General features: G+C 46.3%; 1 protein-coding gene across 1 annotated transcript in view; it reads left to right on the forward strand.

The window, feature by feature from the left end:
• The window catches only part of ANXA13 (annexin A13), a 54,378-nt gene extending 43,251 nt beyond the window's left edge, over positions 1 to 11,127 (forward strand). The window contains exons 10-12 of the mRNA XM_087864894.1: positions 3,922 to 3,997; positions 7,337 to 7,449; positions 10,446 to 11,127. Of these exons, the coding sequence (XP_087721020.1) occupies positions 3,922 to 3,997; positions 7,337 to 7,449; positions 10,446 to 10,565 (309 nt within the window). The 3' untranslated portion in view covers positions 10,566 to 11,127. The remainder of the gene's footprint in view (positions 1 to 3,921; positions 3,998 to 7,336; positions 7,450 to 10,445) is intronic.
• Positions 11,128 to 16,253: the final 5,126 nt, after the last annotated feature.

The following is a 16,253-nucleotide window of genomic DNA, read 5'->3' on the forward strand; positions in this document are numbered from 1 at the left end:
ACTTTTGTACAATTATGTTTTACCTAATGATAACTTTAAGCCAAGAAGATGAGTTGTTATTTTAAGGCATTTCGTGGCAAGTCCTGCCCTGAAAATCAGTCTTTAATTGCAAGAAGGCTTTTGTGGAGTATCAGATTTTTTTGTCTCCCATTTTATATTTGCAGAGTGCTTTTAACTATTCAAAGCACTTCTGTGCCCTGTATCTCATTTCAATGGCACAACAATACAGGAACGATAATGTAGGCTGAGCAGCCATTGTTACCTACAACTGGACAAGGAACGTCTGTTATGAGTAAGGCGCCATCTGTAACTTACCAGGACCACACAGCAAGCCGGTAGCAGAGAGTGGATGAGAACGGCAAGGTTCCCCAGCCCGAGCCTCTACCTCGGCCGGAGCTGGCTTCTCCTCACTCGAAATAGTGTTTCCTATGTGTTGCCAGCAGATGAAAAGACAATAAAGCTTAGGAATTTTATCATTACTGTATATAAGCCTTGAGGGCCCTCTGCTTTCAAATCGTGCCCGGAGTCATGATCAAAGCCAGCTGACCCTGCACTCCCTTGGCCTCTGCTCCTGGAATGTGTAGACTCTGAGCTGGAAGCCTTCTCCATGACCTACACCCTCTTCCCACATGGCTGGGGATGTGGATGGAGTTTCTGGGGATGGCTGCCGTTGGTGATGACTATGGAAACACACATACATGTGAGCATGTGAATGTGTGTGTGGGTGTGTGAACTACTGATCACCTGCAAGGATACTCTTCAGGCCGATTGATCTCAAAATTAATCCCCAAACAGCAGCATCCGTATCACTTGAGAACATGTTAAAAATGAGAATTCTCTTACTTAAAGAGAGAGAATTCTCAGCCCCACCTTTGACCTAAATCAGATTCTCTGGAGTTTGGGTCCTACAATGTATGTTTCAACAAGTCTTCCAGGTGATTCTGGCGCATGTTAAAATTTAAAAGGTCTGCTCTAGACTACTAGCCATATGACCTTGGGCCAGTTATTAAGGATTCTATGCCTCAGTTTCCCCAACTGTAAAACAGGGATAATAACGGTACCTACTTCATAGGCTTAGTAATTAATTAATGAGGTAATAGAAGTAAAGTGCTTAGTACCTGGCATGCAGTAGGTGCTCAGTAAACATAGGCGACTGTTAATTTTCTCCGAATGTGAACCAACAGTGTCCAATAAAGCTCAAATGGACAATAAGATAATTTATTGATTTAATGATTCTTTACATGAAACTAGCTCTAAAATACTACCTACTCATCATTCCAAAAGCTTTCCCAGAACATCATTCGTCTTGATCTTTATCATTGATTTTTATGAGTTCACCCTGATCTCAAGACCCTGGTTCATAAGTTTTCACATGGGTCTCAGGCTAAAAGCAATAAATTGCTAGCATGAGATCACAGGATTATATTATGTGGCATAGGTTGTCCCAGCATAGAGTTGCGTTTTTATTTTGGCATAGGGTTTTACTTGGCAAAGGGCTTTACCCTTTATTTGCCCTCCAAGCGTGAGCCTTAACTACTGACGTGCTCAGAAATCCCGACCAAGCAATTGAACTTCCCCAGCTCTGCTACGCCACACGAGAACATCACAGTCCCAAAGCTGACCGAACATGAAAGGCTGTGTAGTTAAAAGCTGAAGTAATGGGCATCTGGGTGGCTCAGTCGGCCTCAGTCGGTGGCTCCCCTCCTCAGTCGGTTGAGCATCCGCCTTTGGCCCAGGTCATGATCCCAGGTCCTGGGATCGAATCCCGAAAACCACATCATCAGGCTCCCTGCTCGGTGGGGAGTCTGCTTCTCCCTCTTCCTCTGCTCCTCCCCCCGCTTGTGCTCTCTCATGCTCTCTCTCAAATAAACAAATAAAATCTTCAAAAAAAAAAAAGCTGAAGTAAGTCTCTAACAGGGCTCAATATAAATTGTAGGTACACATTCCCAACAGCCCAGGCGCACTGTGTCCCCACCACACCTGTCACCACTTCTCCCCTCACCTTTATGTGTTTCGAAGCTTGTTCCAGAGCCTTTAGCCCTGTAACCACTGAGGCCCAAGCCAGAGGGCATAGGGTTCTGCTGTGGGAATGCTGTCTCTTTGGGTGAATCGGTTTTAAAGGAAAGAAATGTCTCCCCTATTCTTCTAATAGTCTCCCCACAGGCAGAGCTACTGGTAACTGGAGGCCTTTGAGGCTTGTCTGGAATCCACCCCGGCGATGTGTTTTGTACTAAGATCAGAAAACCTGATCTGTCTAAAGAGCCCCCTAAGAATTAAGTATTCCAGTAACTGCAGTAAAAAGCCTACCATTTGCAAAGGCGATCACAATAGCTTGGGCCAGTCCATTGTTTTCCATTTCCTCCGTGGAGCCCCTGGAGGTGCCTTGGTAGCTCCCAGGAGGGGGCTATAGGCAGGAGAGAGGTAGAGAAGAGGGGGCACTGTGAACAGTGCCCCCTGGTGTTGTGTGACGAAAAGACGGAGATAGCGGAAACCTAGCAATACAGCCTAGGGCTGGCGTAGGGAAGCCCTCTCCCACCTCCCCAGAACAGCTGCTTCCCTGCTTTGATCTGTTGTACAGACTGAGATCCTACAGAAAATTTAGTGCACTATTCTGGCCCAGGGTTAACAATAGAAACAGAAAGCGCTTTAATGTGAGGATTATTTTTTTAGTAAATGCAGACCTGTGTGAACAAGATGTCCTCTTGAAACGCAATCTCAGCCTACAGAACAAGAACCCTGTTCGTGGGAAAGTGAGACCAGTCCCTTTGGAAATACCAACTCCCACATCAAACCCAAGAGAGGCTGGGAACAGCTAAGGAAGGGACAGGACTAAAAGCCCCCAGCCAATCCCCATCGTCTAGGTCCATTACCCACACCAGACCTCTAGATGTCAAACCGTGACAAGGAGATCAAGCAACAGAGCCGCATTAAATCTCGACCCTCCTCCCCTCCCCCACATCTACTGTGCTTGCATTGCAAAGAATATTTTATCCACTTGTGTTTTCAGAATAAGCTACATACACTCCACTGGTGTGTCCCCAAAGGCCCCAATTATTTATGGAACCACAATTCTGTCATACCCTCAAAAAACAATTTCTAAGAAAGAAGTTTCAGTATTCTTAATGCTTAACTGCATTTCCCCAAACCCAACAAAGAGCCCTCCTTTCTCTATGTGCCTGCGCTGAGTTCGGCCCAGGTGGTCCTTGCATGAAACATAGTCACCCTCTACTCTGAACTTCAGCTTCTGTAAATATTTGGAAAGAAACCTAACGTGGAATGCTGTGCAGAGTGATATGTGAGCCGGTGGTGAATATAGGATCAGCTGGAATCACCCTGGAGTGAAGGAAAGTGGCATTTTGACATAGTCAGCCCCTGGCCCCAGCCCATGCAGCCCCACTCTATCCGAAACATTAGACCAAGTCCTTATCATGAACTTCACAGCCTCTACTTCTTATTTCACCCAAACTGTGGGTGGCTGAGTCCCCAGTCCCAGGACACGGGAGATGAGAACGGTACGGGTAAGATGATTACCACCACAGCCTCCTAGAAAATTGGAAGCAAAAAGACTTTTAAGAACACATGGGAAACCAAACTATTTTATAGATGTAAAGAATTATTGTTACAGTATAGAGTCATTGTTCTCCCACTCCCAATTTTACAGATGAGCATATAGGCCAGGGAGTGGTCCTCACTGGGGTCAAATCTGACCCCCTAGAGGTCAAAAGTCATCAGCCCTGAGAGCCTCCATTCAAATGGGGGCTATCATCCCCAGCCATGTAAGGCACGGGGCCGGATAGGTTCCTTCAAGCCACATGACCAAATCTGGAAGAGTCCAATGCCTTTTGTAGAGAAATGATCCCAAGAGTACCAAAGACAAAAGCAAAGCCTGGAATAACGACTGGCCTTCGGTTGTCTCTCCAGCTCATCGACAAAGACATCGAAGAGGCCATTGAAGCAGAAACGTCAGGAGATCTGCAGAAGGCCTACTTAACTCTTGGTAAAGTAGACTGGGGCGAGTCCCTGCCTTAGGTCGGGCTTCCTGCAATCACACTTGGAGTCAGAGGTTGGCGTGTGGGAAGATTTTAGGGAGTACTTTGGGAACCACACCTCGAAGCAGCGCTGGGTAAGGGAGAGAGCGAGCGTGATGCAGCTGCAGTGGGAGATCTGCTGGTCCCCCACGGAGCCCTGGAGCCAGGAGGCCAGTTCTTTGCACCCCTCAGCAAGCAACCAGTGGACACCAGCTGTACCCTGGGAGCATTTACAACCCTGGGTAATCAGCTCCTTGGGGGGGGGGGGCATTCCTGGGGAGGGACTCAACTGTGAGCAGCCAGCAGGCAACAGTTGGAATGAGTGCCTCGGTCGTGAAGAGGGCATCTGGGGGATGCACTATGGCATCCACGACAGTCCCATTAAGACGGTGGGTCCACAAGAGCTCTGTCAACAGCCTGGGACCATTGTCTAGTCTCAGGGAGCACGATGTGGTTCAGCCAGGTTTCCAGTCCACGAACAAGTTTTTGCACATGCTGATGGCTTGAGGGTGTTCTTTTCCATTTGGTTCCCTTCAACATTTAGAATGAATGAGGTCTCTTTAGCAAGAGTGGGAAGGGAGACCAGACCTTTCCTGTGCCAAGCAAACACCACGACCTTCTCTCCAGGTGTTGCCCAGAGGCAGGAAATAGCAGAAAGATGGGCGTGGCGCTGTGTCTGGCAGGCTCCCTTTTCCTTTCCGCAAGCCCTGGAGTGAAGGCATTGTCCATTGTGCATGCTCCTGCGGTGAGGAGTCGAGGGCACCGTCCCAAATAGCACAAGAAATGGAAAGACAGATCCCCAGCAGAGGAAGAACCGAAAAAGCAGCCCTGGAAGTTAAAAAATGTGCTTTATCTGCCAAACTTCTTGTTTCGTTTTTTTGTGGGGGTTTTAAAACAATTTTTTGAACAATGTCAGCAATTGATTTTTTTAATCCATCCTCTTTTTGCATTCAAATTAGTAGGACCCCTACTATGATGTCCAGAGGCCTAAACATCCCTAGTGTCACTCCTGACCCACACTGAACACACATGGACGACTGTCCTCAGGGCTTCCAAGATGAGTCTCTTAAGTGGATGGAGAGATCCACTCATGGCCTGACTTAGAAGCTCCAAATCCTTTCTGTGCTTGCAGCCCATAAAATCAGGAAAATACCAGAATTCAGTCAGAAGATGCTATTAATCTTCATTAATATTAAGTATTAATGGCAATAAACCACTATCAAAATTATTATTATTATTAATAATAAAGCCATGCCATTCTTTAAAATTTAGTTAGCACCTAACCCAGGCTGGGGGTCGTGCTAGGTGTGGCGATCAGAGGTAAATTGGTCCAGTTCCTGCTCCTAGAAAGCTTACAGTCCATGGTGGATACTCACAAACCAACAGATTAGGTTACAGTAAAGATAAAAACAAAAACAACCAGAGTAAAGAGGGCACAGGGGAAGGAAAGGCCATGTCCCTGGAGATGGGGACCATGAAATGCAGGACTTCGGTGCACTCCACTGGTAGCAAACTTAGAAGTGATTAGAAACAACCTCGAGTATAAAGCACACAAATTGTAGAACGTGACTTCAGACTTCTCTTTTCTAGACACGCCCCACCCTATTCATACCTGACTCATGAAGATGCCAGTTGATGGCTAAACCTTGCAGCCTCTAGGGCAGCACTCCTCCCGTGGGCTCCACGGACCACCGGCATCAAAATCATCTGCGGGGATATACAAGAAAATACAGTTTCCTGGGCCCCATTCCAGGTTACCTGTTAGAATCTCCAAGCTTGGGGGCCAGAAGCCACACTTGTACAAGCTCCCCCAAGGGGCCGTCTTCTCCTCACAGTGGCTGGCTCCATGCCACAGCGCTAGCCCCACCATTTCCCTGGCTAGCCCCATCCAAACTCCTGAGGGATTCCTGCTGCTGCTAACAACAGACGTTATTCACCAGGCGTAGACTGTATACAATAGAAAAGTTGAGGATTCTCTTCCCAGAATAGCAGGAAGAAGGAATGTCAGGGGAGAAGACCCTACGAAGGGTTGGAACACCCGGACATTAGGCGGACAATCAATGAGTCCTGCACCGGGGAGGGTCTTAAATAAGTCTCCAGTATGCTACTCCCCAAATTGACAGGTTCTCCCCACAACTGCCCCAATCCAACAGCTTTGGGATTGTTTTTAGGATAAAGAGGTCAGACACCTGAGGCTGGGCTTTTCTTTTCCACTGAAACTTTGGCAGATTCCACACAGAGTGTAAAAGAAAGAAACAGACCCCTCCCCCCACCTAGGCACTGCTTCCCTAACCCTGTTCCTTTCCAATGCTCATAAGCATCAGTCATATAGGCAATTACCTGGAAACATGAGTTCCCATTACAGGACATATTAAGGATGCACATTTCACGCTTACACGAAATGGATTCCTTGTTATTAATCACTAACACCAAAAATGTGAAGTGTTCTAGGTAAATGTCAACAGCTAAAGAGTAAAGGGTTCATTCCCCCAAAATATTTGTCACAATGGGCCCACAGGACCCTGGGAGGTGGGGAGAGGAACAATGATCTCTCCCCAGGAGGAGAGCGGCGCTTTCTAGCCTGATTGGTGAATCAGAGCTATGCTTCACTAATCTGTGGATTACATCAAAGCTGGCAGGCCAGGGGAAGACCAGAAAAGAGCAACTAGCAGGAACACAGGAAGGTGGTCCATAGACAGCATCAAACATTCCATCCGGCCACAGCCCAGATGGAGAACCAAGAAGAATGTGGGGCACTTGGAAAAGATTCCGAGATGAGACTCACAAAGCAAACCCAGTGAGGAAAAACAAAAGACGGGAAGGTTGTTTAGCCCGGAAAGTAGGCCACAGTCCAGCGGAGTGAGTCTTCAAGATTATGAAGTTTTATGACAGCAGTGTCGCCAGCCAACCCGTGTTTCCCCTCTGAACCCAACGCCAGCATCAGAGATTTCATTTAGATAAGAAAAGTTACTTCTGCTGGTAAGAATCACGAACTCACTCGGCAGGGAGAGCCTCAGGGTGGCCCCAGCGTCCCTCCTCCTCTGAAGGGTCTTCAGGGACCAGCAGAGGTGCCGCTGGAGGGGTTTTGACTCAGTTCTTAGTTGAAGAGCCCAGATGCCCTGAGCCAGGGGAATCTTCCAGATCCCATTAGAGGGTGAAGTCGGGCTCCTTTCAAACATCTGTCTCACCGTTGAGTCCACTCCAGGGCCAGCCGGGTGACACTCTGGGCGAGCTCTGTGCCTTCAGAGGGTCTGCATGTTACACAACATGGAAAAGCCTCACCTTCTCTTGTCCTTCGTCCCACGCAGTGCGGTGTGCCAAGGACCAAGAGGGCTATTTTGCTGACCGTCTGTACAAGTCCATGAAGGGTGCAGGCACCGATGAGGAGACACTAATTCACATCATCGTGACCAGGGCTGAGGTAAGACACACTCGACTCCAAGGACGCGGGCGGCCGCTTCTCTTTTGGCCACCACCGATGTCATCCACAAATAGTTTCTCTTCAGGGTCTATTTACAGAAAAAGTAACACAGAGACAGCCCTTGCCTGCCCAGACTTTGTGGAAGACACTGTGCCATGCTTCAATCTGTTTCTTTTTATAAAAATACAATAATGGTAGTCACTTCTATTTTTGCCATCTGTGCCTCCGGAGAGCTGGTGGCCTGTGCAGAGGGGACCTGGCCAAGCCGTTCTGGGTAACACAGCCACGTTCGGCTCCATTTTAAGGAAGACAAAAAACAGAGACACTGGAAGGTTGACGGCAGACGAGGTCACCCAGCAGCAGAGACGATGAGCAAATGACGGCCAGCTCCCCAGCTGGGCCATCAGTGAGCACACCACGGAAGCCCAGTTTTGCACAAAAGACGTGTCAGTACAAGACAATTTTTCTCAAACTTTTTTTTTTTTTTAATTATCAATCATCCTACTAAGGAGCCTTTTGGGACCCCATTTTTTCCTCATCACCACTCCCCCCAAAACATTAACACCACAGACAGACTCTGTATCTGTTTCTGTTCTCTACATACATATGCTGTAATGTTCTGTATGTGTATATTTTGTTCCGTAAATACATCTATATTCTGGTATGTTCTTTTTTAACTTAAAATCAATTAATTAACATGTAGTGTATGATTAGTTTTAGAGATAGAGTTTAGCGATTCATCAGTTGCATAGAACACCCAGTGCTCATTGCCTCAAGTGTCCTCCTTTATTCTGTTATGTTCTCTCTATGTATGTGTGTGTATACATATGTACTTTTACATAAAAGGATTAAGGTTCTTTTCGCCCTCTTAAGAATGCACTTTTGTCCTGTTGGGAGCAGCCAGGGATACCGCCCCACTTCGAGAATGCCTGAGTGTAAGAAAGAGGGTGATGAGGAGCCCAAAGCTTGGGAGCAGCTGTCAAGATTCCCGGCGGATGCTTTGGAACAAGGGCCCCAGAGTGAAGGCGGGACAAAGTGAAGGGGACATGGCATTTCGTCCGCAGTAGGAGAAGCCTTGCAGAATGAAGTGTAACTGAGCCCTGGAAAAACCACAGACATCTTCCCTCAAAAAATTGTTAACTGAAGGGGGAGAGATCCCAACCCAAATCCTGCCCCATGGCTTTTGACAAATAGTACTTAACATCTGACACCGTTTTAAAATATAACTTAGCAACAGGACCGTTCTTTCCTTTTCATTTCTATTCCTGGAATTTCTCCTCCTCCTCCACTACTCAGAGTTTTCTCTCGCTTCCAGTCCCTTTCTCTTGATCCCCCCTCCTTCCCTTTCCTAGCCTCTCTGCCACCCTCCTGAGTTCTCGCTTTCTCCTCCCCTCTCTCTCCAGATCTCTGCGGTGTCTGTCTCCCCGTCCTTTAGCAACTCAACCCCCAACCCCACCAAAGTCTCGCGAGATCCTGAGGCTCAAAGAAGCAGGGGCGCGATGGAGCAGGGCAGGGATTCTGAAAGACCCCAGGGTATTGGATCACCTCGGAGGGCTCACGGGGGCTGCACTTTCACTGCCACGTGAGCCATGGAGTGATCATTCCAAGATGCTGTCCCATTTAGGATTGGCCACATATCCTGGGTCATTTCCGCATATGGACCATTCTCTCAGAATGCGTCAGGCCCAATGAGATGCACAGGCCGGATCCCCTAATCGATTCCCTAAAGCCTCTTGGTATTAGAACACAGCCCCAGTGTCCCCTTTCCCACCCACCCCACTCCCACTGACTCCCACTGTCCTGCCCCTCCCCCAGCCAAGTAGCGGAGCCAGGGGGGCAGGGGACACACTGCTGGAGTCTCCTTCCTGCTCAGCATCCAGTTCGCACCATCCCTCATTCTCCTGCCTTCTGCTCTCATCTTCTTTCCCCCTTAGTTCATCCCTCCGATTGAGGCAGGAGGAAAAAGAACCAGAAACCCAAGGGATGGTTTGTGGATGTGTCTAGGATGCACGATAGGGTCTAAATTTTTATAAATCAAAAAAAGAACACAACACCTTGTTAAAGAAAGCTCTGTGCTTCTTTCATGAGACATGCTGTGTTCTCTCTGTACTGACATCTTTTCTGGTGCAAGTATTGTCTCCCTTACTAGGTTCTAAGAGTGTTTGGAGCAGAGCAATCTTTTTCTTCTGAGTCTTCTGCCCATCTCCAGGATCCAGGTTTTCTAAGCTATCAATGAATTAGGTTCAAAATAAGTCCCACAGATTGATATTCATTTGAATTTTGTTGATTGGACCTAATAGCCTTGCTGATCCAGGGTATAAGAGGAAAAAAAAAAAAGCTTCATTTCAAATCTCTGTATTGATAATTTTCTTAACCCTTCAGCGAGGGTCAGCAAATTGTGGCCCGCAGTCCTGCCTGTTTTTGTACAGGCTTGCTACCTAATAATGATTCATTTTTAAATGACTGTGAAAAACTCAAAGGAAAATATTTTGTAATACATAAAAATCATATGAAGTTCAAGTTTTGGTATTCATATGTAAATTTATATTGGGATAAATATATATATGTGATACATATTCTTCTGATATATATAAATATATATAATATATAAATATATATTATTTATAATATATATAAATATATAATAATAAATGATATATATTATTTATGTATAATTTTATATTATATATTATTATATAATATATTATATTATATATAATAATTATAATATATTATATATTATAATATATAACTATTATATAATATATAATAATAAAAATAAATAATATATATAATAATAAATATATATAGAGAGAGAGACTGTGCTTTCCTTTTCCCATTCATAGAATAAGAATAATAGCCCCTATTTCAAAGGGTTGTTTTGAGACAGAAATGAGCAAATGGATACAATGTTTTCAGAACAGTACCTGCCTGCATTCACAGTGAACACGCTATAAATGTTCTTGTCCTCATTGCTGTTGTCATTTCTCCTACAGGTGGACCTTCAGGGGATCAAAGCAAAGTTCCAAGAGAAGTATCAGAAGTCTCTCTCTGACATGGTTCGCTCGGACACCTCTGGGGACTTCCAAAAGCTGCTGGTGGCCCTCTTGCACTGAACCGAGCCAGAAGAGTGGGAGCCCGGGGAGGAGCCACCTTTGTCAAGAGCCCATTTCAAACCAGATTTGTAAATGTGACTCCAGCACGTAAAGTACTCAAGAGTCCTGGCTTATTTTCTTGGCAGCTTGACTACTGTAGCCAGGCCAAGCTGTTTAGGTGAAGGGCAGCAGCCTCCAAACGCTTGGGCAGGTCACCCTGAAAGCTGGCTTAGCAGTTCCTGAGCTGCCCTTCGGCTTCCCTTTAGCGTGGCGAACTGAATGCTTTCAGAGCACAAATGAAATTAGCTGTTGATGAAGGAAACTACACTCATAATAAAACATTCAGAAGAATATGTATCACTTAGAGGTGGTAAAGACTGAATGGTTAAGGTACAGGGAAGACAAAATTAACCAGTTGATCCATTTCCCTTCTGTGGGGGCACCTGGGTGGCTCAGTCGGTTAAGCATCTGTCTTGGGCTCAGGTCATGATCTTGGGGTTCTGGGACCAAGCCCCGTGTCGGGCTCCCTGCTCAGCAGGGAGTCTGTTTCTCACTCTCCCTCTGCCCCTCCCCACCCACCCCACTTGTGCATGCTCTCGCTCTCTCTCTCTCTTTCAAATAAAGAAATAAAATCTTTAAAAATTTTTTTCCTTCTGTGTGTCCAATTTTAAATCCTCAATGGTAATTAAAGTGGGTTATGCCCCCATCAGCTGCTTTTCTAAAGACTGGGTTGATTAGTTTTGGCTCTTGTCCCAGAAATATAAGACTTGTGAAATTCAAACATATGTGAGAAATGCAAATAATAACTTTTATTAATGATCACCGAAGACAGCAATCAAGGCTAACAGCAAGGAAACAACTGAAGTGTCTATGTGAAATGTAACTGGGGTAAAATTCACTCATCTGCTACCTGGTATAAATGGTTCTTGCTGCCCTAGACTTTTAACTCACTTGATGCTTACATCCGATCTTCAGATACAATTAGGCTGGGCATAGTGCCAACAAGATCAAGGTCAGTGGTCTGACTCTCAGATGGATTGGTCCCACACCAATAGAATCTCTGTTCAAAATGTTTGTCTCCTTGCCATCTGTTACTAGACCTAGAGGGGTCTGTCAAGAGAACATGGGCGCTTTGATCCAGTCATTACAGTTATCGTTCACTGGGGGATTACTGGTGTCAGGCCCTGCTCAGAAGCACACTTTCATGTTCAATCCTCTCAACAGCCCTATGAGGTCACTATTACTCCCATTTATCAGTTGAGGAAACTGAAGAGTTCATTCCCAGGCCAGTAACGTAGACTCACGCCTCTGTATTCAGCAGAGTGCTATAAGCGAAGTAATTCAGGCACAGCTCTCTGCCCATGAGCAAAAAGAGGGAACGCACAGCTCTGCCTGTAGGAACTGGGGAGTGCCTCACAGAGATGCACGTGTGCTGGGTTTTGAAGAATACTTGAAAGTTCTCCAGAGAAACAAAGAAGGGCAAAAGCAGAGGCCCAGAAGCATGAGGGAGCAGGATATGTTCAGGAAGTGGTGAAATCCATTCTCCTGGGCACAGATGCGGTGACAGGAAGGAGAGGGTTGGGGAGACAGGCCATGAAGCCGTTGAAAAGTATGTTTGGATCACATTAGCAAGGTTTTGCCTGCCAAGCGTGGGCTCAGTCCTTTGGGCATTGGGGGGGGAGGTCACTGGAGATGTTTAAGGGAGTGAGAAACGTGATCAGATTTGGGCCTTGGCCATTGACTTGGTGGTGTAATCGACACACAGCAAATAGGCCAAACTCCCAGTATCAAGGTATATGTCATGGCGTGTCTCTCTAGTGGCTATAAAATGATGACTGACACATTGAGTTAACACAGTTAACATCTGTGTCCTCCACACACTGGTTTATCTAACAGTCATTGTTGTCATTACGAGCTTCAACACATAAAAAGGCTTTCTAGAGCCAAGCTCAGTGACAGATCATACTCATGTTTACTTATTTGTTGCCAAAGCTGGCCTTTGCTTTTAAAAACAGAAACAAGACAACCAGTTCTTGGGATCTGAGCTCACAGGAAGCATAGAAAAACAAACCAACAGAATGAAAGGAGATCTATTAACCACAGCCACTGTTTGAGATTGTTGAAGGCCATCCCTCACACAGGGAAGAGCAGGAAGGTTACTTCACAGGCTATGAAACAGGCTGAGCCAGACTTCTCGAGAAGCAAAGTCATTATCTGCTCAAAGTCTCACACGGGAAATGCTGGAAATCAACCCCAGGTTCTTCTAACTCTAATGCCTGAGCCCTTTGCCACACTAGCTCGGGTCCACGAGTACTTTCTCCAAAACTTTACTGAGCAAGACAGCAGGTACCTCTCCTGGTGGCTGCCGAATGTCGCTCACCGCCCACAAGCAGAGGCCCGCTCCTGTGTGCTTGACTGCCGGCTGCCTCAGGAGAGCGCTGGTCTGGTCTGTCCCAGGAATGTCCCACCCCATGGCAGGCCAGGAAATTCCCCCTTTTCCTCTCCACACACCCCTGCCCTGCACAGGTCCCACCTCACCACTCCCCAAGCCCCGTGTTCCCTCAGTCCTCCGAGGGCAGGGCCTGCCTGTGCAGCAGGCTCAGGGGAGAAAGAGACAAAGTTAGAGAAGGAAGAGAGAGGGGAGAGCAACACTACTACCTTGCCACCCTGCTACTGAGCAGCCCTGTCCCCCCACGCCTCCTCCTACTCCTGAGCCACAGCTCCTCCCCAGATGTTCGGCTAGATGGGGAGGGGTCTGCAACCCCCCTGCAGGCCTGCATCGGAAGGAGCAGATCCCATGGGTGCATGTGGTTTCCCCATGAAATTCAGTGCCAGTCCCTGATTGGGCTCCATGACACTGCTCACCCAGCCCGAGTCACCTAAGACGGGTGGGTAACATAGACCTTGGGGCGCTTGCCCTAGTGAACCACAGCAGAAGCTGATGTTCCGCTGAGGAGCAGAGGGAGGCGCCGGCCAACTGTGGGAGCTCCAGCCTCCTCCTAATTCCTCTCAGGAGCTCTGGGAGTCCCAAATGGTTCCCTGCATGCAGGCCCACCCCTAACATTTGTGGGTCCCAGACCATCTCCCCTGCTTTTCCCATTTCTGGGAGAGTGGGAGCTGATCTGTAGCATTTGTTGATTTCCATTTCCATCTCCTCTCATCATGGTCAATTTCAAGCCATTGACATGATGTCACTGAACATGGGGTCGGGAAAAGTTAAGCAGTAGCACACCAGTATGCATGATCTTCACCATACAGATACAATAGATGTAAATAACTTCAAGAGCATAGACGATAGGAAAATGTAGCAAATAATTAGGAAGTCATGAATTTGGAGTTTTCACCACATTTGTATCAATATAATTTAATTGTAAGTTTGTATACTTTAATTTTTAATAACCACTAGGTTTCATAAAACTCATAAAATTCCTGAAAATTAATAATTGAATCTCATGAACCAATAGGAGCCAAGTCCAGCACTCCACGTGGGGTAGACCTTAACTCATTTCTTCCAGAAGACTCCGAAGACAATTTGCACCACGTCTCCAGGCACTCACATAAGAAGTGATTATCCCAAACACCCTTCCCCCCACACTGGGTTACTACCTACAGTACATTTCAGGGTCACGATGAATAGTTGTGTATATTGTCTACTGCACAAGGCTGCCTGGCTCAGGGGATGTTGGGGACCTCAAATCCAGCCCTAACTTCCCCATCACATTTTGCCTGCGGGGCTGCAGCCAGAGAGGGCGCCTTCTGCTAATGTGCACAGCGCTACCAGAGGGGCTGGTCCGGGAACTCCAAGGAACCTCTTTTACCTATGAAGGGCCATTCAAGAGACTTTTCCCCTCCTCCCGGGACAAAACGCCTTGTTACCAGCTTCTTCTTCTAAACATTTTAAGTGCTTCTCCTCTGGGCACCCCCACAGAGCCACATAATCAATCCTTGCAAGTCTATCCTTAGGAGAGTCTCTGAAAGTAAAGATGAAAGGAAAAAGGAGATGGGACTAATAGTCCAGAAGATGAGACAGAGGTTTTGTCACATTCAAGGAGGTAGATGGCGAAGAAGCACAAGGAAGCAGAGGAGGGCTACCCAGGTTGCCTGCAGGAAGACGTAAGCCCCGTCGTGACAGCCCCTGGGAGACTCTGCCCTCCTCACGCACAGGGCAATGTGTCCCTGCCCCCGCACAGCAGAGTCTGACTCCTCCAGCAGCAAGATCCCAACGCGCAAGACTCCCCCGGGCTGCAAACTATTTCTTAGACACATTACAGCCAATAAAAATGCCTCAGATAAGCCCCCAGAAACTAGATAAGCCAAGAAATAAGGGTGCCAGAAAACCAGAAATGGTATTCAACTCTTCAAGCCAACAAGCAGGATCTACCACACTGAGTTCAGACAGAGAGGTCAAGGCTGCCTGCTTGCACCGCTGCAACGTCTTGCATGACTTGGGCAGTGCAGACCAGTATGTTGGGAGATATAGGGTCAGGAGAAAGAAAAGAAGTGGCCAGAGGTGGGGGCAGGGGTGGCGGTGGGATTTTTCAAAATGAACTTTCAATTTCATTTTACTTTATTTTATGTTCTGTGAATTTTAGACTTACAGAAAAAAGTTGTGACTATATTACATACTTCCCATATTCCCCACTCCTGGGGTCTCACATTGTTAACATTAATATGGAACATTTGTCATGACTTATAAACTGATATTGATACATTATGACTGAGCAATGCCCACACTTTATTCACATTTCTATAGTTTTTACCTAATGTATAGTATCAGATTAGTTACCCAAAGTACAAAATAAATATTCCTAAGTCTATACTGATATAATAAATTATTGAATAAATAAATAAATGGGGAGGACAACCTTCTGAACAGAAGTACCCCAAATAATTTATGGGTTCCCATGAGAATATCACATTGCATTTAGTCTTCATGTCTCTTTAGGCTCCTCTAAACTGTGAAGTTCCTCAGACTTCCCCTGTTTTTGTTGAGCTTGACAGTTCTGAGAAATACTGGGTAGGTATACTGTCCCTCAGTTTGGATTCATCTGATGTTTTTCTCATGATTAGACTGGGAGTTTGGGGAGGAAGATCACAGAGGGAAAGTGCCATTCCCACCACATCAGCTCAAAGGTACATGCTATCAACATCACTTATCACTGTTGGTGTTGACATTGACCATCTAGCTTGGGTAGTTTGTCAGGCATCTTCACTGGGCTCATTAAAAGAAAGTCACTGTGCATGGCCCACACTTAACGGGTAGGAAATTACACTCCACCTCCTCGAGCAGGGGAGTATCTACATAAGTTATTTGAGATTCTTCTATGCAGGAGGTTTGTCTGTTCCCCTATTTATTTATTTAATAATTTATTTATATTTATAGAGTTATGAATCTTTATCTTGTACTTTGGGTGCAAATCCAATACTATATTGCTCAAATTGTTCCAGCTTTTTCTATGGGGAGTTCTTTCAGTTGGTTCCTGTGTCCCATTGACATACCCCCTCACTTTGCTTTTTGAGTACTTCTATAATTTCTGGCACTACTAGATGCTCCAGGTTCATCTTGTATAGTTCCTTCCCTAGCCCTAGAATCTGCCATTTCTCCAACAACCTCTGGTTCCTTTTGTGGGAGAATGGTATTAGAAACCAAGGTCTAGGTACTAGGTGTGCTCATTGCTACTGGGGTGTTATGGCTTCTAGGCCCACTCA

The sequence above is a fragment of the Ursus americanus genome, chromosome 9 (assembly GCF_024610735.1).
Source record: "Ursus americanus isolate L20-20 chromosome 9, mUrsAme1.1.p, whole genome shotgun sequence".
NCBI classification, from domain to species: Eukaryota; Metazoa; Chordata; class Mammalia; order Carnivora; family Ursidae; genus Ursus; species Ursus americanus.